Source organism: Lytechinus variegatus, chromosome 16, assembly GCF_018143015.1.
Source record: "Lytechinus variegatus isolate NC3 chromosome 16, Lvar_3.0, whole genome shotgun sequence".
In the NCBI taxonomy this organism is placed as follows: Eukaryota; Metazoa; Echinodermata; class Echinoidea; order Temnopleuroida; family Toxopneustidae; genus Lytechinus; species Lytechinus variegatus.
In genome coordinates, this window is record NC_054755.1 from 12,456,469 (window position 1) to 12,479,327 (window position 22,859).

Here is a 22,859-nt window from a genome sequence, read left to right on the forward strand (position 1 = left end):
TTATGTTGTGAGAAGTGGTAGGAAAGTGAAAGTGAAACTGAAGTTTGGTATATACTACTCGCAAATAATAATGCTGAATGGCTTCAAGCAACATTGTTCACCAGTCACCTGTTTCGTTATAGTAGTTATATTGCGCAACGCTTCCAACCCGGACCTGACGTGCACCGGGGGGGGGGGGCACTTCCATTGACGAGTGGATACCATGCGCGACCATGGGGTCTCGAAAAGCACCCTAAACACGTAATTTCCATATTCTGAAAATGCACCCCTTAACAAGTATGGGTGTGTGAAAACCTACCCTTAACAAGTATTGGAAACAAAACGATACTCTTGGCAAATATTCCCTAAAATGATCCCCTAAACAAGTACAGGAATGTTTTATTATGTCACGGGTCCTTCGGTCGTTCATTTTACCTTTATACATACACATCATTTGGTTTAGTACGACCCCACCTTCTACACCTCGCGCAAATCGTACTCTAAACACATGGTGTTGGGGTAAAAAGGACATCCTTTATAAAACATTTTAATTTTGTTTTATCATCCCCGCAAATTTGACCCTAAACACGTAATTTTCCTAGCGAAATAAATACCCCTTTTTCATTTTTTTTTTGTGTTTCTGACACCCTTATCACGTTACGTACGTAACGTGCCCTATTTCGAAAAAGACATCCTTTTTACGTGTTTTTCTCGGTCGCGCATGGTATCCACTCGTCAATGTAAGTGCCCCCCCCCCCGGGCGGGCACCAGAAACCTGATTTTTTTCTCTCTCTCAAAAGTTGGAGGGTCAAAGTCCACAGTGCCAGTCCCATATATAGAAAATAGCAGAAACTTGCTCCGTGTAAGCGTTCGAAATTATGTACTAGATTACAAATTACTCTTCGTGGTACATCTTGGTTTGAACAACATCCATCTGGCGAATTCGATTATGGCGCGAATCAACATTGTTTTTGGTAAGACCGTGATTCCTTGAAGTTGGTTAACAATTTTATTTAAGTTTACCATCAGATTACATTAATAAAAGTCTCGTGGTTTGTTTGCAAGTAATATTTTCTTGTCATAAACGTCAATGTCATGACGTGCGTATGTCTATGTGGGTTAAAGTTCCAGACTTTGTGTCAGAAAATAGGTTTTGTTCAAGAGAATCCATCCGTGAAGACTATGAGATATTTTCTGATTATACAATTCATCATTGATATCGGTACGAATCAATTGAGACATGATAGTCGTATCATATTTTGACATGACCCGACATTCCCGGATAAAAGTTTTAGTGCATTTGGGAGACACGTTTGGATAAAACTTTCCAGGAAACTTGAACTTGTGCCTCACCGTATCTTTTTTTTTTTACTTTTTCAGTATATTTTGCGTAGTGTTATTGATCATGAGTTAGATTCCTAATGATAATGATAATGGCAAGCACGTCACAGTCGGACCATACTATGCAAAATCAGCACCCTCTGGGTTCAAAACTTGAACCCCTGATTTGGGGTTCAAAAATTGAACCCTGCGATTGGGGTTCATTTTTGCACCCTGCGGGTTCAAAACTGCACCCCTAGGGGTTCAATTTGAAATTTAGGGGTGGAGTTTTGAACCCGCAGGGTGCAAAAATGAACCCCAACCGCAGGGTTCAATTTTTTGAACCCATAGGCTGCTGATTTTGCATCAACCTTTCGAGGTTCAATTTTGAACCTTTATTTCTTAGTGTGTAGGTAACTTCTCCGCACAAAGGTCTATATTTCCAATCTATCATACAAATAGCAGGTTGTAATTGTTTCGTTAGGTTTAAAACGAGTTTACGAGGAACTAAAATATAGTCCTACAGCATATTATGTGAGCCCATCGGACTTTCGATATTTCTGAATAAAGTTTGACAATGTTTGTCATGATTCCATTGAAACGGTGATATAATACTTTTCACTCAAAATGTACTATGTTTGCAGTCGGTCTGATATGCACCATTTGAACATTCACCTTCAGCTTGTACAAACAAAATGACAAAGGGTTCTATTCTGTAGTTCCATGGTGCCAGGGAGTGGATCCAGGATTTTCCAAAGGGGGGGGTGGCATTTTCCCAAGGAAAGTTTGACAAACAAAGAAAAAAAAAGTTTTACTCCAAAAATTGAAGGTCATTTCTTCAACGAAAAATTTGACGAGCAAAAAACAAAGGTTATCACATGTGTCTGAGCGACATATTGCCATTACAAAAAATATGATTTGACTTGCAAGGGGGGGTGCATAAGAATGAATATTCATGACGATGTAATATTCCTAGCCCGCGGAGTAACCCTTTAATGTTATTATTGATTTTTTTCATGAAAGTAATGGAAATAGTCATATTGTTTTTCTTTAAAATTCAAAAGAAACATGAAACTTTGATTATGAAGTAGTGAAACTTTTTATTTAAAGCTATTATCTTTCAATAAAGAAAACTACAGGGGAAAAAAGACAATTCAGATGTAAATGTTTATTGGATAACAACTTGCGCTCAGTGTGGTAGTAAAATATCACTTTTCAATGTATTTTTATAGAATATTGAAGATACGTATACATACATGCAAGTCATGCATTCATGCGCTCGTACACTAAGCCCCCTCCCCAGAGGTGTCGATCCTGGGGGGGGGGGGCAGGGGGGAGATCGCCCCACCAATGAAAACATATCGTGTTGCCCTCCCCCAATAATTCCGGATGTGCAAAAATAAAACAAGATTGTAATGTTCAGCAAGCGAGATTGAGATACACAAATCGTGCTCAAAATGTCCGCTTTCCAGATTGGAATATTAAAATTTTCAGCTGGCGCTTCGCGCTAGCATCCTTTCTGTAGCCAATCTTAATAATTGGTACCAAAAATGCTTACAATATCAAGCCACATATGAGAAGGATAATTTTCTTTTCTGGACAAGTCAATTGTATATTAAATAATCTTTATCATTTTGTTGATTAAATCCCCATCCTGTGTCGTGTAAAAGACACCCTTTGATCGTATTTTAATAAACTATTTTTCATTCACCATTTAGCTCATCTATTGATAAACTTGACAAACTTGCTAATTATTAAAAAAAAACATTATTGAAACAAATTGATTAAAAGAACGATTAACCAAGATTTTGAAACAGATATATCATTGATAGATTATGACCCCGAAATACCTTATCGATATTGCTTCTCGTCATAAGCGGCGGAAGCGGGGGGGGGGGCGGGGACGTGTCCCCCCCCCTAAATTTGAAAATTGACCTTTTCTTTTTTCTTTTTTTTTGCTTGTCAATTTTATTGCCTGTGGCCCCCTAAAATCTTTCAAATTTTTGGTAGATAACCTTTTTTTTTGCTTGTCAAAAATTTTTGGTGGTCCCCCCAAAAAATTTTGGCTTCCGCCGGCAATGCTTCTCGTGCATGTGACACATTGAAATAGCGCATTTAGCAAATTATTGTTGACCTTTTGTCTTAAGAAAAGAAAAGGAAATCGAAACAAAATTTTGCTTGTGATCCCCGCTTAAAGTGACGAAAGTGTGACGTCGGAGTTTTATCACTTTATTGTGTCACACACGTCATTTGCATAACCACAAATATAAAAGGTTCAAAATGTTGGAATAGGCCTATAAGATGTATGAGGTTTAAAGTCCATTCGTGAAAAAACAAAATAGATATATAAAGTTTGTTGAATACGCTCATTTATGTCTGATAAAGAAGATACTATTCAGTATATAGTTCATGTGATTCTGAGCTACTGCCTCTCATTCACATTTGATCACCATGGATAGAATCTCCATTTCAAGAGCTGCAGGAATTCTTGGTGAGATGATACACTTCTCTTTTTTATAACAATAATAATATTAATATTCAGTTCTTACGTACCGCATATCACGAATACCCTCTTACGTATCGATTTGCTCTTTTATTCACTGTAACATGTAGCACGAGATTATGATATTAAGCTACTTAGATTTTTTGTCCCAGTAAACTGCCGATTCGTCTATTACCAATTCGTCCACTCATCACTCGGTCTAGCTTCATTTAGCACGATGCCACTCCGTCCATCAACATTTTCGTCTAACAGCCATTTGGTCCAATAATTACTTCGTCTAATCACCTGTTCGTCTATGCCCATTTCGTTTTAATAACCAGTTGGTCTAATACCAATTCTCTTTTCATTCATTTCGCCCAATTAACACTTATCAAATGAGAACAAATTGGAAATAAACCCTTTAGCCCCTCCCATTTCCCAGGAATAAGGAAGAAAAGTGCAGTGTGAAAAGCATAGATGATCTGAGAAGATTTGCATGTGATAATAGCAGTAGTAGTAGTAGTAGTAGCAGTAGTAGTAGTAGTAGTAGTAGTAGTAGTAGTAGTAGTAGTAGTAGTAGTAGCAGTAGTAGTAGTAGTAGTAGTAGTAATAGTAGTAGTAGTAGTAGTAGTAGCAGTAGTAGTAGTAGTAGTAGTAGTAGAAGTAGTAGTAGTAGTAGTAGTAGTAGTAGTAGTAGTAGTAGTAGCAGTAGTAGTAGTAGTAGTAGTAGTAGTAGTAGTAGTAGCAGTAGCAGTAGTAGTAGTAGTAGAAGTAGTAGAAGTAGTAGTAGTAGTAGTAGTAGTAGTAGTAGTAGTAGTAGTAGTAGTAGTAGTAGTAGCAGTAGTAGCAGTAGTAGTAGTAGTAGTAGTAGTAGTAGTAGTAGTAGTAGTAGTAGTAGTAGTAGAAGTAGTAGTAGTAGTAGTAGTAGTAGTAGTAGTAGTAGTAGTAGTAGCAGTAGTAGTAGTAGTAGAAGTAGTAGTATTAGTGGTAGTAGTAGTAGTAGTAGTAGTAGTAGTAGTAGTAGTAGTAGTAGTAGTAGTAGTAGTAGTAGTAGTAGTAGTAGTAGTAGTAGTAGTAGTAGTAGTAGTAGCAGTAGTAGTAGTAGTAGAAGTAGTGGTGGTGGCGGTCAGGCGCGCCGGAACACTTTCAGTTTTGGGGGGGGGGGCAAAATCCCGAAGGGGGCACAATATTTTTGACAGCGTGAGATACCCCCCCCCCCCCCACGGTAAGGACTTGGTGTAAAAATGGAGTATAAAAGTTGCGTTTCTAAGAGCATTCAAAAATGAATTTCTTGAGAATTAAACAGTCTTGGAGTTCTTTTTGCTCCTTCTGTTTCCTCCCTTCTGACCCAGACTGGTGTTTCTTCATGACCAGGGTCGCAGTTCCAGCAAATTACGAGCCTTATTGCAAACGAAATTGTTCCAAACCAATGTAATATAGGCCTTTTAAAGACTTTAAGATGACAAACATGACCGTACGCAGCCGGGGGCCGCCGATTGAGAGGGCAAAATTCACCAAAAGTGTGCACGAAATCCTTCAATTTTATTCTAGAAAATGAAAAAGCTCCCCCATCACAAATCCCCTCGCTCTTACGTTTCTTCGAAAATTTAGGTCTTGCAGCCCCACCCACTCCCAGATTGTTTTTATATTTTAGCAAACGTCCATGAATAACAAAAGCTGGGATGAACCAGAAAACATAGCTGCCATCTCGATCTGATTAGTAACAGGTAATGGGAAGAAGTTTTGGAATCTAAAATACATAAGTGCTACATGAGATGAAATAGTATCAGACAAAACGCCTTCCAATCATGCCAATGAAAAAGAATAGAGGAAAATACGGGGCTGTGAAAATATCTTAAGATTTTTTTTTATAGTAGAGCAGTACTGTAACGCTTGTTTTTTTCTTTTATATTCTTTACATTTTTATTCATATCTCGGATAACATGAGTCCGGTCAAGAAGACACTTTCACAGATGATTTTATTTTTTTCATGTCTAAACATTATCTCTAAGTTGCTTTCGAGTGGGATTCACCATTTTTACAAATTATAAATTATAATCCTCTACACATGATTATTCTGAGTGTAATTTTCTGATAACATGTCTATATTGAGTTGAAATGGCCTTGGTATTTTCTTTAGGGCACTGAATTGTTATCATTATTTGTTTGGCGTCACCTGTGCCTGGGAGGCGAAAAGCGAACTGAATCACTATGATCCACAGGTCTCTCCTCCCGATATAACTGATTGGGGGATGCAGGTGGACCTCGACACCGGAGTTTCCCCCTACTCGTATACGAATAGTTAACGTTCAAAGGTGGTGACTCTCCTCTACACGGGGCCTCCATTTAACGCCCTATCCGAGGGACGGAGTGTTTTCCATTGTAATATAGCCTGCATCTATGAAACATGGGAGAGACGTTTACACACAACGCACTGACTTCAGTCATCCGCCAGGAGTGGACTCGAACCCACGATCTTTGGTTCGACTTCGACGGACAGACGGGTTACCGACTGAGCCAACAACGCTCTCTTGTTATCACTGTCTTAACTCAATTTATATTTAGTTGAAAATGAAATAATTGAAACAAGTTTCTCGAGATGTTATGGTTTCTGGGCTTGACAGCTATGACATAGATTCCACATCTTGCTCGAGTAACTAGTGTTCACGCGCGTTAGTGATATCGGGTCCGGTCTGAGCGTTTCTGGGCGACCGCGCGTTTGTTAGACGACACAGCCAGCATCATAGAATTATAAACCTAATCATTGGTGGACCACTATCAATTTGCCATTCGCTTTTAGTCTGAAATGATTTCATTAAAAGGTTAAACGTTATCACACTGTATAAAAGATGGAAAAGGGGCTTATCAAAGCTATGTTTCACAGAGGAACTGTTCCTCAAAAGACGCGAGGCTTATTATGATAATGTATTTGCCCCGTCAGGGGCAAAATTTTTTCATTTTTGACAATGGAAATGACAATTTTCAGGCAGAAAAGTGCCTTCATTTACTTTTGTCCTTAAATAATTTATCATTTTTCTACTTTCAGGGGGGCACGTTGGGGGGGGGGGCAAAATCTCGTTTTGCCCCCCAAAAATTTTATTTGGGGGGCAAGTGCCCCCCCTGCCCCCCCCCCCCGCTTCCGGCGCCCTTGGTGGCGGTGGTGGTGGGTGGGGAGCACTTTCATCAAAATTTTTGTTAGACAAGTACAAGTTGTCATATCTGACTACTTCCCTTAATTCTGATTGGTTACGAAGCATTGTTACTATGGTAATTGTGGGATAAAAGAAGTCTTGTCGGATAAAACGTCCGACAAGTCCTTCCATGAAATGCTCTCAGTTCTGATTATTATGTTACATATTCACCAAATCTTCTAATTTTCTAATGATGAATTATTGTTTTTGGATATTTAGTGGTCGCCTTGCTGTGCGGAACGGAAGTAAGCCTTGCAACTGGAATAACAAACACAGATGGACCAACTACAACCCCTATATCAACCACAACTGGGCCAACCTCAACCCCTACACCAACAACAACTGGCCCCACGACAACTACGAAACCTACAACTACTAAACCTACAACTACTGCAGCTGCAACCACAGTAAATTCAACAACTGAGCCTACAATCGCAACAACAAGCAACATGACAACTGCCATAAGCAACATGACAACAACCATAAGCAACATGACAACGGCCCTAAGCAACATGACAACAATCATAAGCAACATGACTACCACTACAAGCATGACTACGCCATCGGGTAGGGTACTCAAGTAATTCAGAAATATTGTTGATTTTATTTTCGCTCATACTTCCATTTATTTTAAAACAGGGGCCGCAGAACGGTTATAAAATTGGGGGCCAAAAGTGGGGTCATTTTTACTTTTTTGTCCACGGTTTTGGAAAAAAGTGGGGGGAGGGCTAAAGCCAAAGCCCCCCCCCCCCCCCACTTTTTTCCAAAACCAATTTCGTTAAACTTTGTTATTTATACCGTACATAGAATATATCTTGACGTCATTCAGCCGCCAATTTGTAAACTTATGACGTGATATATTTTTTTCATTTTGCTGTATTTTTCATAAGTGTACCTATAGGGCCTCAAAGAGGTACTGGCCCATTTATATGATATATGTTTATGTTTTTTTAGTTTGTATCTTCTTGATTGTGTTAATTTGCCTTGAATTGAATTGAATTGAACATATCGCCATGGGTCATCCATAATCAACTATAATTGACATCACACGAATAAAATGTCAATATGGTTTATCATTTTGATAGTCAAGCATATATCTCTAACGTCTCATTATATACTTATCTAATTATTTTTTTTAATAAATATCACCCTTACTCGGATATTTTGTCACGTTAGGTGGAACAACCTCGGCTCCAAAAGCTCAATGGCAGGTGAAGGATGAGGATGGCAAGCTGTGTATACTCATGAACTTCGGTGGGACAATAATGGTGAGTTTGCGAGACTCGCTTGGTATAAGAGGTTGCCACAACTAGGACCAGTTAGACGTTGATGTGTGGAGGTGACACGAGCCTAATTATAGCAGGAAGGCATAAGATATTCATTCGACCCAGCCCATTCCAAATTCTTTTACTTTGATATAGCTGATTAAAAAAAGTGTATGAATATTATTAGCCATGCACTTAACGCTGATTATAGGGAAGGCAAATACTGAACTTTCTTTGCCCAAATTAGGACGAAATATCACATATCAGGTGCACACAGCTTTTTGAGGAATTACTTCCTGCCAGTACCCATTTACCTCACCTGGGTCGAGTGCAGCACACTGTGGATGAATACCTTGCTGAAGGAAATTGCGCCATGGCTGGGATTTGAACCCGCGACCCTCTGTTCCAAAGTCCGGAGACTAATCCACTGGGCCACGACGTTCACATGTCATGAAGTGTATGAAATGAACGAATGAATGGGAATTTAAAGTAGAAATAAATTCACTTTTTTTTACTTTTATGGGGCGAAATGGGTGTTACGGAGTTGACGAAAGACGGCAATCTGGGGGAGTTGCTCCCATGTTATGAAGCCATAACTGTCAACTCTTTTACTTTTCAGGTGACTCGAAGCTACACTGTGAAGATTCCACCAGATGCTCACGTATCAGGAAATTGCAGCTCACCTTCCCATTCAGCATTCTTTCTGTACTTTTCTGAAGGATCTGGGCTTTCTATACAATATTGGCGTTTTGGTCTGACCTTCGTCATAAGAGGGAGCTCTTTCGAGCTTCAAAAGGTGGAAGCCTCGTGGTCTACCATCTCCTGTAAGTTTCACTCTTTTTTTTCTTTCTTTCTTTCTTTCTTTCTTCCTTTCTTAATTTTCTTCTTCTTCTTCTCCTCCTCCTCATTATTTTTCTCCTAGTCACCTCCTCTGTTTACTTTTTCTTTTTGTCTTTTTCTACTTCTTCTTCTTTTTCTACTTTCCTTTCTTGACTTTTCTTCTTCTTTTCCTTTCTTCATATTCTTCTTCATTTTTTCTTCTTCTTCTCCTTCCCTTTCTTCTTCTTTTTCCTCTTCTGATCTCCTTCCTCTTTTTCTTCTTCTTCTTGGTCACCCTTTTCTCCCTTTTCTTCTTCTTCTTCTTCTTTTCCTTCTTCTTCTTCTCCTTTCTTATTCTTATTTTTCTTTTTTCCTTTTCTTCTTCTTCTTCTTCTCCTAATTTACATCTCTTTTTAATTCATCTTTGTCATCTTTTTCTCCTTATTCTTTTTATTCTTTCTTCTTTTTCTTCTTCTTCTCCTCCGCCTCCTCCTCCTTCTTCTTCTTCTTTTTCTTCTACTCATTCTTCTCTTCCTTCTTCTCCTCCCCCTTTTCTGCGCTTCCTTTTCATTCTTTGTATCCTGGAGCTCGTATATTGTTGTATCTGCCAATCTACACGATATTTTATTTTCATATCATACATTCCTCCTTTCGTTTCCCATCTATTTATCCCCTCTTTCTTTCGCTTCATATTAGACACTCTTTTGAAAAAAAATGACCTTAAAGCCAAAGGTTTCTATGCATGTCCCGTATTTGGACCCCTTAAAGTTTCCATAAAATGTTCTTAATTTTCTTAAACAACCACTTTGGAAACCTTTTAGGTTCTTTGTAAAACGCAAAGAACCTTTTTGGGGACCACCTTTCCCCAATGGGGGTCCCATTTCGCAACATTTTTCTGAGAGTATATATATCGTTTCAATAAACCTAAACATAATCTCTTGAGCTAAAAAAAAGATGATAATCCTCCCTCTCCACCTGTTTTCCTAGCGGCACTGTCATCTTCTTCGTCGGGGAAATTTTTTGACGTGCCCGTCGGAAGCTATTACAACTGCACCGAGTTCAACGTCAGACTGTCATTATTCCAGCTCAACCTCACCCAGCCTTCGTTCCAACCGTTCGTCAAAAAGACCAAGGGAGGAGATAATATGGGAGATGGTAAGAAGGCCTGCTAATTTAATTAAACCATGAACAAAGAACTTTGAAAATAAAAATCATAAGCTATAGAATTCTAATTCGTCCCCATACAACGAAATATTTTTTTTTCAAAGTGCTGTGCTATTTTTAATACATTACGTGTTTATGGGAAAATGTTTACAGGCGTGGCACCCTGAGACCAACTAAATGGTTCCATGGCATTTTCTCTGGCGACAATAATGCTCCGGAAATTCTGCAAGTTAGGCAACACATAAAACATAAACTGCAAAATTAGATAAATAATAATCCGCTTTTGTATAGCGCTTAATACATCGGAACGACGTGTCTAAGCGCTTCACAGATATATTATTACCCCGGTCATCGGATTCAATCAGTCATTCCCGCACACAATGTGTGCACATCCTCCACTCCCTGGGGAGTATTCCAGTCAGTCGCCGGTGAGGCGCACACAGTACTGGACAAGCTACAATGACTTTCACATCCTACCGGGTACCCATTTAGCACCTGGGTCGAGAGTGGCAAAGTGTGGATTAACGCCTTGCCAAAGGGCGCCAGACCGCGGTGGGATTCGAACACACGACCCTCTGTTTACAAGGCGAGAGTCAGAACCACTACACCACGGCTCCTCCGCATAAACCCTAATCCTAATCTATATATTATTCTGAACCAAAGATTACAATCTTAACTCTAACCCTATAAACTCTCTGAGATATCAAGACCGGAGATATTGACGCAGGAGCAAATATCGTTTCACCAACTAAGGGGGTGTTGCGAGAAAATATTTGCGATCAATTGCAAATATTCTGTTGTAATTTTATTATTGATAGATCAGTGTTAGCTGTAGCAAATTAGATTAAACTTCTTGTTTTAAGGAGCAGATTAGCGATCAATCACTAATTTGCAATCAACTACAAGACATATGATTGATTTAGGGACAAAAAATAGACTTGCAGTTGATCGCAAGTTTCGTGCAACACCCCATAATTGTATTACGATATTTCAAATGACAAACCATCGTCGGTTTGATGTCAAGTCGTTGGTATATTTGACTAGATGTGGCATGAACTAGCTAGACATAAATATAATCATAACATTTTACAAATAATGTTTTCTGTTCTTCTTATCTATACCAGCCTACCAATGTCGGCCTCCATCTGCAGACTCCGCGGATCTCGCCCTCATCATCGGGATCGCCGTCGGTGTCGTCGTGGTAATCATCGCAGCAATCGTGGTTACAGTCTACTTGGTGAAAAGAGGAAAGAGTCCATCTGCCAGAGGTTACAGTAAAGAGCCCTGATCTGACCTTTGACCTCTGACTGCGATGCAATGAGATTATGAATTCACCGTATGCAAGCAACATACATTTAGACATTATAACTTTGTGTCGACGGGAGGGGCCAGAATATTTTGATGGGGGGGGGCAAGACGCAGTAAAGATGACGTCTTTTTTCTGAATTGAAATATAATGGTGCCAAAGAGTAAGACTTCTACTTTTTATACTCTGCTTGCTTCGTTTTCTCCGTTCACCATATTTTTTTTCATTAATCCTCTTTTCTATAAACTCTTTTTCACTTTAAAATTAAAAAATCTATCGGATGGTTGCCCCTGCCCCCTGTGTCTCCGCCCCTAATTCCGACTATTAATGCTTTGACCCCTAAAAGGGTGTCAGTCATGTAAATAAAAAAAAATGCGTATGGTTTTGATGACCCGTAATTTAATCAGTGTCAGTGAGTTCTTCGGCAAGACTGCAATTGGTTTAGAACGATATTCAAATATAGTATCAACGAGAAGAATTAACGTTTTCTATAGTGTAGCTCTGTAGCATACTTTGCCATTCTTTTGACTGAAATCAAATATATTTTTTCATCCTGCGTTTTTGATAATTTAACACTCTAATATAACCTTAAATTTTTTTTATTCGATTGTATTATAAAATCTCATTGTATTATCGATGCTACTTTACCTTTTGGGCATTTTTGATATCAAATATTCAAATCCAAATTTATTTGAAATGATGAACATTACCATTACCTGGTTATGTTAAAACAATACCATTACCTGGTTATGTTATCATAAAATATGATTATGATAATAAGTATCATTATACATATAAAGGACGGTATGGTTATAAGTAATGTCACTAATTTATTTTAGTCTATTTTACGCCTCGGGGGACTTGTTTTACTGTAAAAAAAATCTAGATATTACGTTCGAGCAAAGCAAGCAAAAAGCAAATATCTCTCTTGACGTTAAAAGTTTTCTTTATTTTGGAGGGAGGTCATCAAAAGTCGTGTTACAACTGCCAGTTTGACTCGTTTATAGCCATTTTCATCTTGATTGCGCGCAGTGCAACTGTGTTTGAAAGTGGGTAATAATCGAGTTCAAATAGCCATGTCCTAGAAGATAATTTGGATGACAGAAATAATGTAATGACATAATATTATCCACTCCAAAAAACGAGGGGGGATTGGCAAAAAACTTTTATATCGTCACCAAAGTCATGACTATTATCGCCGATTTTGTTTGCTTTGATACAGTTCTGCATTGAATATTACGAGAGCACACTGCTTAGCAAACGATGAAGTATACTAGTTTACTGTGACAGTCTTAAAATGCCGTTGTAGATAATTTTAGAAAAGCAAAACGAGAGGGATCAACATTATGAAGAAATAACATTAAGGTATTTCGTCACTAAGATAATTTTTTCTGTTTTAATATTAATTTTGACTCGATTCATGATTTTGTGGTCTTTTGTATATTTACGATTTGATATTCCAACTGCATTGTGAAATAAATGAAAGGAAATAGAAACAATCTACTTGTTTTTAATGTCTTTTATCTTCCCAGTTTGTCACAGGAATTTGTAGATCTATTTTCCCATTTGAACGGCCTTGTTTGATGTCTGTGGTATGAGATTATTTAATTTTCCATTAACAATATGACTTATGTTTTGAGAAGTGGTAGGAAAGTGAAAGTGAATCTGAAGCTTTGTATAAACTACCCGCACATAATTATGCTAAATGGCATCCAGCAACATTGCAAGTCAGGAAGTCTAGGAAGTTCTATTGTCGTGATTGTGCAACGCTTCCAACCCGGACATGACGTGCACCCGGGGGGGGGGGGGTGGAGCACTTCCATTGACGAGTGAATACCATGCGTGACCATGGGGTCTCGAAAAGCACCCTAAACACGTAATTTCCATATTCTGAAAATGCACCCCTTAACAAGTATAGGTGTGTGAAAACTGAAAACCTACCCTTAACAAGTATTGGGAAAAAAAAATGATACTCTTGGCAAATATTCCCTAGAATGAACCCCTAAACAAGTACAGGAATGTTTTATCCCGGGGTTTTATCACGTCACGGGTCCTTCGGCCGTCGGTTTTACCTTTATACATACACACCATTTGGTTAAGTACGACCCCACCTTCTACACCTCGCGCAAATCAGACTCTAAACACGTGGCGTTGGGGTAAAAAGTAAAAGACATTCTTTATAAAACATTTTAATTTTGTTTTATCACCCCCGCAAATTTGACCCTACACACGTAATTTTCCTAGCGAAATAAATACTCTTTTTTTCATCATTTTTGTTTTTTAAGCCCTTATCAAGTTACGTACGTAACGTGCAATATCTTGAAAAAGACATCTTTTTTACTTGTTTTTTTTTTGATCGCGCATGGTATCCACTCGTCAATGTAAGTGCCCCCCCCCCCCCGGGCGTGCACCAGAAACCTGATTTTTTTTTTCTCTCTCAAAAGTTGGAGGGTCAAAGTCCACAGTGCCAGTCCCATATATAGAAAATAGCAGAAACTTGCTCCGTGTAAGCGTTCAAAATTATGTACTAGATTACAAATTACTCTTCGTGGTACATCTTGGTTTGAACAACATCCATCTGGCGAATTCGATTATGGCGCGAATCAACATTGTTTTTGGTAAGACCGTGATTCCTTGAAGTTGGTTAACAATTTTATTTAAGTTTACCATCAGATTACATTAATAAAAGTCTCATGGTTTGTTTGCAAGTAATATTTTCTTGTCATAAACGTCAATGTCATGACTTGCGTATGTCTATGTGGGTTAAAGTTCCAGATTTTGTGTCAGAAAAAAGGCTTTATTCATCCGTGAAGACTGAGGTATTTTCTGATTAAACACACTAGTAATAAAGGTTCAAAATTGAACCCCGAAAGGTTGAAGCAAAATCAGCACCCTATGGGTTCAAAAATTGAACCCCTGATTTGGGGTTCAAAAACTGAACCCGGCGGGTTCAAAACTGCACCCTTAGGCAGGGGTTCAATTTAAAATTTAGGGGTGGAGTTTTGAACCCGCAGGGTGCAAAAATGAACCCCAACCGCAGGGTTCAATTTTTGAACCCATAGGGTGCTGATTTTGCATCAACCTTTCGGGGTTCAATTTTGAACCCTTTATTTCTTAGTGTGTAGGTAACTTCTCCGCACATAGGTCTATATTTCCAATCTATCATACAAATAGCAGGATGTTATTGTTTCGTTAGGTTTAAAACGACTTTACGAGGAACTAAAATATAGTCCTTCAGTATATTATGTGAGCCCATCGGACTTTCGATATTTCTAAATAAAGTTTGACAATGTTTGTCATGATTCCATTGAAACGGTGATATAATACTTTTCACTCAAATGTATGTTTGCAGTCGGTCTGATATGCACCATTTGAACATTCACCTTCAGCTTGTACAAACAAAATGACAAAGGGTTCTATTCTGTAGTTCCATGGTGCCAGGGAGTGGATCCAGGATTTTCCAAAGGGGGGGTGGCATTTTCCCAAGGAAAGTTTGACAAGCAAAGAAAAAAAAAGGTTTTACACCAAAAATTGAAGGTCATTTCTTCAACGAAAAATTTGACGAGCAAAAAGAAAGAAAGATTATCACATGTGTCTGAACGACATATTGCCATTAAAAATATTTGATTTGACTTGCAAGGGGGGGGGGGTTGCGTAAGAATGAATATTCATGACGATGTAATATTCCTAGCCCGGAATAACCCCTTAATGTTATTATTGATCTTTTCATGAAAGTATAATGGAAATAGTCATATTATTGTTTTTGTTTAAAATTCAAAAGAAACATGCAACCCTGAGAATGGAGTAGTGGAATTACTTTCCTCTTAAAGCTATTATCTTTCAATAAAGAAAATTACAGGGGGAAATTCAGGTGTAAATGTTTATTGGACAACAACTTGCGCTCAGTGTGGTAGTACAATATCATTTTTCAATGTACTTTTTTTTTATATAATATTGAAGATACGTATACATACATGCAAGTCATGCATTCATGCGCTCGTACACCAAGCCCCCCCCCCCCATATACACAAATATAGTCGTACACCTTTTTTTATACATCGATCACACTTATGCATAGATTCTCTTCCTCTCCCTTTCTCTCTCCCCTCTCTCATCTCACACACACACACACTACACATATAAACACGCACGCACGCACCCTTACTACCCCCCCCAACACACACTTCGTGCCGGCGTACGCACATCTAAACGCACACAAATCTTTGTTGTTTTCTCAACCGACACAACCTCTGTCATACTCTCACACGTACAGTTACCACCAACTTCACACCCCCCCCACCCCCCGCCCACCATCCCACACATAATTATGAAAAGACCAGCAACTCCATTGTCGCATGTTTGTTCCTCTGAGTATTGTCCAACTCACACACAAGCGCGCATTCGGTTTGTTGACTGTTGGTTCTTCTTTCAGACGGAGTCCATATTGTGCCATGAAAAATCAACATACTCCAGATATCAACAAAATATCATTAAAAAGATTTAAATATCAGGACAAGAAGAGGGAAAGATAATGACAGGATAATGGAAATTGAAAAGAGAAGAAACACCTGGGATAAGAAACAAAATGATATTATTATAGTGGTAGAAAAGACAAAGTCTTGTCTGATTACATTTCTAAGTTGTAAGTCATCTTTGTGTACGGGCCCGTTTCATAAAACTTGTTTTGAATCAAATTGGCAATAATAATTCAAAGCTACTGAAATCATTTAATTTCATTGGCTGATAGTGAACTTGATGTAGAAATCGCAAATTGGTTATCGTAAGATTTAAAGTCTTTATAACTCAGCCTTCAGCAAGAGAATATTTTTCTTAATATGCGAATGGAAGTTAAAAAAGACAAATGCTGACAAGCAGGGGTTGAATTAATCATATATTCCTCTACATTTGCTCTTCACCACGATATCTTTTCCCTATGATATCATTGGAAATCTAATATTCATTTCTATATTGATATTTTCAATCTATATGGTCTGAACCTTTCAAATTGATCCTGATACAAGTGGCTGCACTGACGTGCATATCGGAAGTATGCTTCGCCAGCAACAACGATACCACTACAACGACCACCGGAGCTACAACTAATGGACCTAAAGATACCACCACAGGGACTACAACAACTATTGCATCCACAACTACAGGAGCCACAACAATTACCGGGTCTACAACAGGAACTACTGGTAACATATCAAGCACCACGCCATCAGGTAAAAAGATAATTCGATTTTCAAATCAAAGTGAAGCTTGGGGGGCACGTAGACACCTCCACCCCCCCTTATCAAATCCAGCTCTCTCCCGAATCATTTGAAACCGTATTTTCTACGATCGCCACCCTTTTAAAATATTGAGCAAACGGGGACAACGCTAGGTTCTTTTTGTCTCAAAAAGGTGAAAAATTTTGCTCGCTCGCTTGTAGCTTTTTGCCCATATGCCATGTCTGGCCCCAACAATTTTGTTTTTTGCTGGGGGGATTATTACACTATACAGGCCTATATCCATAGCCTTGTCCCCCCCGAGGACATATCATGCACCATCACAATTACTTAAACTCAGCCTCCCCTTCCCCCGGGGGGGGGGGGAGGGAGTGAGGGACTCGGATTTGAAAGGGTAATGGTGTGTGACGGACCCCAGAATCTGCATTTTAGATTGCCCTCTGCAAATAGGGGTTCTGGATCATGAAATGGGGGTCCAGAGAACTGACACCTAGAATGAGGGGGGCTTAGGAACGGGGTGGGGGGAGTGGGATGGTCAATGAAAAGGGATGGACACGATCAGAACGGCTGGTAAGACATGAAAAGGGGGTGTACTCTTAATTGCCGTATATACCCATACTGGCATTATACGTGAGTCCCCCGCCCCTTTCCCCGGGACACCGAGTAAAACGAAAACTTTATCTACCCCGTGCTACCTGTTATTTGGCATGCAGTGACATCAGGAGGAACAACCTCGGCTCCAGGAACGAGATGGCGAGTGAAAGATAAGGATGGCAAGCTGTGTATGCTCATGGACTTTGGTGGGACAATAACAGACGTAAGTCGGGTATATGATTTTACCACATGGGTATAGTGAAAATAATAGACAAGCAAGTAACATTCTTACAGGTTGAAAACAATATGATTAAAATCTCTTTGAACTACAAAGCGCTGCAATTCTTATCACAAATGAATGACTATTAAAAGACATGACAAGTCATGTAAAAATAGTTTTATCGTCATCGTAAATTATCAAATGAGCTATTCGTGATGCTATCCCTCCACATTTCTCTTGTATTTTAGTATAAAAATTATTGTAGCGGATTTGCAGGATCCCTATAATCTATTCGACAGGTGCAATCGCAGATAATTATTGCCATCATACAGAAAATAATAATGTTAATAATAGGAACATTTCAGAACGTTTTGGATGGCTTTATACTAGCGGTGAGCCTTTTTCTGTGTATAACCAGGCACAAAGAAAAAAGAGAGAAATGAAAAAGAGAAAGGTTATTATGATATATTTTTGGGATATTATGACAAAATCTATCACAAATTGGATTTGTAATAAAGTGTCGAATTTTTTGCTCTCTTGCTTAGCTCGCTCATAACTTTTTTTTTTTGGCTCGATACATCATATTTGGCTCCCACAAAATGTTGATGCTCACTTTGCCACTGTGTATAAGTTATCACCAGGCATCCACTCAGAAAGACGAAAGCTAGATAAAATGGTAATTATAATTTCTGCCTATTAGAGAAGGTCAGAAGGAGAACACCACGTGTTGATAAGTTATTATCAACACCTTATTTCATTTTTCGTGGATCAGGGAATTTATTTGAATGCACTTTTTAAGACAAAGAATTTTATATTTTCAGGTCATTCAGGTCAAGACTTTGGAGATACAGGTCAACTTATGCAAACACATCGAGATCAAATTGCAGCTCTTCTTCTTACGCAGCCTTCGATCTACTGTTTTCCGAAGGCATTTTTACAGAGTGGCACATTAATCTCAACTTTACCACGAGAGGGCGGTCCTTCAAGCTCCGAGAAGTATCGGCTGCAATGTTCTCTTTAGGATGTGAGTTGATTGATTGGCTTTATCGTTTTCCCTCTCAAGGCCTGGTCGCACCGCCCGAGCGTTGTTGGAGCGGTCGTGGAGCGAAGAGAAAAAATCATCACCGCTCGCTACCGTTCACCATTTTCGATTTCGATTGTTTTGTGTTTTTTTTTTCGATTTTTGTTTTCGATTTTTTCCCCAATTTTGTGAGCGAAATTCGACCCTCTCTCCCTACCGCTCCACGACCGCTCCAACAACGCTCAGGCGGTGTCACCAGGCCTTTATCTTTTTCGATGTCTCTTTATTTTGTTCTTCCTCTTATTGGTATTGGTTTCTAATGCTGTTATTGATATTCACATCTCCATCTTTTCCTCCTCCTAATTAATCTTATTCTTTTTTTTCTTCTTCTTCCATTTCTCTCTACTACTACTACTACTACTACTACTACTACTACTACTACTACTACTACTACTACTACTACTTCTACTACTGCTGCTGCTGCTGCTACTACTACTGCTGCTACTACTACATCTACTACTTCTACTACTACTGCTGCTGCTGCTGCTGCTGCTACTACTACTACTACTACTACTACTACTACTACTACCGCTACTACTATACTACTACTACTAACACTACTACTACTACTACTAACACTACTACTACTAACACTACTACTACTACTACCACTACTACTACTACTATACTATTACCTCTACTACTACTACTTCTGCTGCTGCTACTACTACTACCACCACCACCACCACCACCACTACTACTACTACTACTACTACTACTACTACTACTACTTCTACTACTACTACTACTACTACTACTACTACTACTACTACTACTACTACTACTACTACTACTACTACTACTACTACTACTACTACTACTACTACTTCTACTACTTCTACTACTACTACTACTACTACTACTACTACTACTACTACTTCTACTACTACTACTAACACTACTACTACTACTACTACTACTACTACTTCTACTACTACTACTAACACTACTACTACTACTACTACTACTACTACTACTACTACTACTACTACTACTACTACTACTACTACTACTACTACTACTACTACTACTACTACTACTACTACTACTACTACTACTACTACTATTACCTCTTCTACTACGACAACCACTACTATTACTACTACTACTTCCCCAACCATCTTTTTCTTTTTTGTTCTGTCAGTGGTTGTGTCATCGCCCCCGGGTTGTCATGTTGAACATACTCGAAAAAATTAAATATCTTTTTTTTTCAGCGTCCCTTTCCTCTTCCCTGGACATAGACTTCTTTCGCGTACCGGTTGGGAGCTACTACAACTGCACCAACTTGAACTTGACCCTGTCATTTTTCCAGCTCAACCTCACCCAGCCTTTGTTCCAGCCGTTTGTCCAGAAAACCAAAGGAGGTGATAATTGGGGAAAACGTAAGTTAACCATTGACGACATTAATTTGTTGGGAAAAAATCCTACATGTAAATAAGAAGAACATAATAAAGGGCGTATCTGGGGGGGGGGGGCTGCAGGTTCCCCTGACATTACTTTTGCACACATGCACACACACACACATTAAAAAAAGAAACATACAAACTAACTGTAAGTTTTGATCTGCTGAACGAGCGAAATAAAAAAAAATCATAAATTGTAAGGGCGATATCAGCGTGTCAGGTGAATTCTTGGTTTCACGAGCCTAATTACAACAGGAGGTAAAATATCCTTTCGACTGATTGATTTTATTTGTCAGGCATAATAATTATCGGAACAATAGCAGGGTTTGTGTTTGTTCTAATGTTTCTTGACATGGTTCTACAGTCAGTGGCCTACCCGCTGTCGTTATGAGTAAAAAAAATTGAGGGAGCTTGATATGTCGTGTCGCGGAATATTAATCAGATGTTGCGAGCGAGTGAGAAAAATTTCAACATTTTTATTACAAAAATCCAAGTTTGTGATAAATTTTAACAAATATTCGGAAAATAATATTACATTTCACCTTTATCCCTTCCTTTTCTTTCCCTTTCTCTTCTTTTTTCTTGGTCGTGAAAATTTGGAGGTGGGGGCAAGAGCCCCCACCTGTACGCCCATGGGTCTACCTGCAAAATATCATCAGGAGGGGTAAAGATTTTCTGACAACTAAATGAGAAAAATAAGTTAAAGGTCGCCGACATTTTTCTTGTTTTAAGGCTGTTAAAATCTGACAAGCAAAAAAAAGTCATCGAAATTCGATGACGGTATACTCTGTCCCCCCCCCCCCTCCCCTGTACGCACATGCTGTGCTACAAAGACCATGCAATTAAGCTTGACAATTTGAAATAAATTTGTAAAATTGTAAATAGAAAACGAATTCTTGCCAAAAGAAATTCAATTTGAAGGGGTTTTAATTTGTTTTTTGTTTTTATTACTATACCTAACATTATCAGCTTATGAGTGCAGACCTGGAGGCCGAGGTGGGTGGAGTCTGGTCGTCGTCGTCGGCGTCGCCATCGTCATAGTCGTGATCTTAGCTGTGGTCATTTCAGTGACAGTCTGCGTGGTTAAACGAAGGAAGTCATCCCGTCAAGGGTACAGTTCAGTGGCGTAGCTAGGATTTTTTTCCCGGGGGGGCACTGGGGGGTCCTTGCTTTTTCAGGGGGGGGGGGCACCGGCCATTTTCCGGTGTGTGTCTATGTGTCCACAAGGGCGGATCCGACTTTCGCCAATAGGGGACCAGGCCAGAAATTATCTTCACCTATATCAGTCACTTCTTAGTTTTATTCTTATAAAACAACATAAATATAAAATAATCTCATAAGCCTTATAAAAAGTGCGAGCGCGAAGCGCGAGCGATATTTTTTTTTACTTTAATGTATTTTTTCCTGAAAATTTAATTTTCTGGGCATTGTTATGTGTGATCCTGAACAAGATTCGTATGTACCCCCAAGCGCGAACAGAAATTATTATCAACTGTTCTAGCATTATCGAAAAGGGACCTGTTAAGGACTGCTTACAGTAACCCACGAAGACGGTATATATTTCAATAATGCGAGCGCGGAGCGCGAGCAAATTTTTTTGACATTCCGACCTAAAAAAAATGGTAATTCTAAGCACTTTTTGTATTAATTAATGGGATAGGTATGTAACTAAACAATTGATGCGAGCGCGAAGCGCAAGAGGAAGAAAATTGAGATTCTAGACCTAAAAGCGGGACACTCTATTCATATTTTGTAAGTCATAAGTAGGATATAGTCAATTGGGTATGATTAATAATGCGATCGTGAAGCATGAGCAGACAATTATTGATATTCTGATGTAAAACTGGATATATAAAGAACATGCAGGCTATCGCGCATGTTTTATATTTAGACCTAAAATCTGGGCATTCTGAACACATTTGTTTAATGGAACATTATGGAATACACGTAGAAAATATAAACTTGGCAAATCAAACAATGTGACCACGCAGCGTGAGCTTAAAATGCTGATATGTAGACCATAAAACGGACAATTTACAGAGCACCTTAATTTGTAAATGAAAAAAAATAATGAAAGCTCGATGTCCGAGCTAAAATATGTTTTGCGTATTGACTTCAAAACTTGCTCCACATCAGCCTATTGAACAAGATATGAATCCCATCGAACAGGCAATTATGGCGCGAAGCGCCAGCATAAATTCTATATAGTAACATGAAAATATTTCTTTTTCATTGCAAATCTTCCCCTCACATTATTTCATTCACTCGTCTTCCTCTTCTTTTTCTTCTGTCTTTCTTCTTCTTTTTCCTTATTCTTTCTTCTTTCTCCCTTTTTTCTTTTCTTTTTTTTTGCTCTGCCAATTTTTTCTGGGGGGGGGGCACCTGGGGGGGGGGGCACACCAAATCTCAGGGGGGCACGTGCCCCCCCACCAGGCCCCCCGTAGCTACGCCACTGGTACAGTGGGAGAGGATCTAGCTAGGATCTAGGATAAGCTTTCAAAACGGCGCGGTTAGAAATTGAAATGGGTGCTTTCAAGTTCGGTGTTGATCTTGTGGTGGTGGGCCGGTAAATAAAGTAGTCAAAATCCCCGGAAACCCCTTCGGAGCTTTTATCCACTTCCATCCTTAAGTTTTTGTTGCATTGTAAATGTTTTTTTTTTTATTGTAAGAGGCTTAGCTATATTATAATGAAGATTTGTATTTGTTTTGTTTTATTGGTTTATTTATTGGTTGATTATGTCAATGAAAATGAATGCAGTTATTGGCAAAAATATGCAACGCTTCAAAATCAAATAAAATTCAGA

The 22,859-nt window shown here is 38.9% G+C and overlaps 3 protein-coding genes across 4 annotated transcripts; all 3 read left to right on the forward strand.

Annotated features, from left to right (window-relative positions):
* Positions 1 to 821: 821 nt before the first annotated feature.
* On the forward strand, positions 822 to 12,673 carry LOC121429829 (lysosome-associated membrane glycoprotein 3-like). Of its 2 annotated transcripts, none has more exons than XM_041627069.1 (6): positions 822 to 953; positions 7,192 to 7,539; positions 8,149 to 8,240; positions 8,857 to 9,061; positions 10,044 to 10,211; positions 11,345 to 12,673. In XM_041627069.1, the coding sequence occupies exons 1-6, from the start codon at positions 929 to 931 to the stop codon at positions 11,506 to 11,508; spliced, it is 1,002 nt and encodes a 333-aa protein (XP_041483003.1). In that variant the 5' UTR covers positions 822 to 928; the 3' UTR covers positions 11,509 to 12,673. The 2 variants fall into 2 exon arrangements, with proteins under 2 accessions (XP_041483003.1, XP_041483002.1); XM_041627068.1 differs by lacking the exon at positions 822 to 953 and adding an exon at positions 3,716 to 3,790.
* A 1,260-nt stretch (positions 12,674 to 13,933) lies between these two features.
* Positions 13,934 to 17,610, forward strand: LOC121430229 (spore coat protein SP70-like). Its single transcript, XM_041627506.1, has 3 exons — positions 13,934 to 14,144; positions 16,548 to 16,751; positions 17,471 to 17,610. The coding sequence occupies exons 1-3, from the start codon at positions 14,120 to 14,122 to the stop codon at positions 17,608 to 17,610; spliced, it is 369 nt and encodes a 122-aa protein (XP_041483440.1). The 5' UTR covers positions 13,934 to 14,119.
* A 115-nt stretch (positions 17,611 to 17,725) lies between these two features.
* LOC121430230 lies at positions 17,726 to 21,233 on the forward strand. Its single transcript, XM_041627507.1, has 4 exons — positions 17,726 to 17,760; positions 18,402 to 18,595; positions 19,867 to 20,034; positions 21,025 to 21,233. Exons 1-4 carry the CDS (start codon positions 17,726 to 17,728, stop codon positions 21,183 to 21,185), a joined length of 558 nt encoding a protein of 185 aa, XP_041483441.1. The 3' UTR covers positions 21,186 to 21,233.
* Positions 21,234 to 22,859: the final 1,626 nt, after the last annotated feature.

What these genes read in the sequence shown, in the direction of transcription:
- LOC121430229 (XM_041627506.1), top strand. Translation starts at nt 14,120, where the DNA reads ATGGCGCGAATCAACATTGTTTTTG. An exon ending in GCGAATCAACATTGTTTTTG is followed by an intron (nt 14,145 to 16,547) that starts GTAAGACCGTGA and finishes TCCTGATACAAG; the next exon opens with TGGCTGCACTGACGTGCATA. An exon ending in ATCAAGCACCACGCCATCAG is followed by an intron (nt 16,752 to 17,470) that starts GTAAAAAGATAA and finishes TTTGGCATGCAG; the next exon opens with TGACATCAGGAGGAACAACC.
- LOC121429829 (XM_041627068.1), top strand. Translation starts at nt 3,751, where the DNA reads ATGGATAGAATCTCCATTTCAAGAGCTGCAGGAATTCTTG. An exon ending in ACTTCGGTGGGACAATAATG is followed by an intron (nt 8,241 to 8,856) that starts GTGAGTTTGCGA and finishes TTTACTTTTCAG; the next exon opens with GTGACTCGAAGCTACACTGT. An exon ending in AGGAGATAATATGGGAGATG is followed by an intron (nt 10,212 to 11,344) that starts GTAAGAAGGCCT and finishes TATCTATACCAG; the next exon opens with CCTACCAATGTCGGCCTCCA.
- LOC121430230 (XM_041627507.1), top strand. Translation starts at nt 17,726, where the DNA reads ATGACAAGTCATGTAAAAATAGTTTTATCGTCATC. An exon ending in AAAATAGTTTTATCGTCATC is followed by an intron (nt 17,761 to 18,401) that starts GTAAATTATCAA and finishes CAGGTCATTCAG; the next exon opens with GTCAAGACTTTGGAGATACA. An exon ending in AGGTGATAATTGGGGAAAAC is followed by an intron (nt 20,035 to 21,024) that starts GTAAGTTAACCA and finishes TAACATTATCAG; the next exon opens with CTTATGAGTGCAGACCTGGA.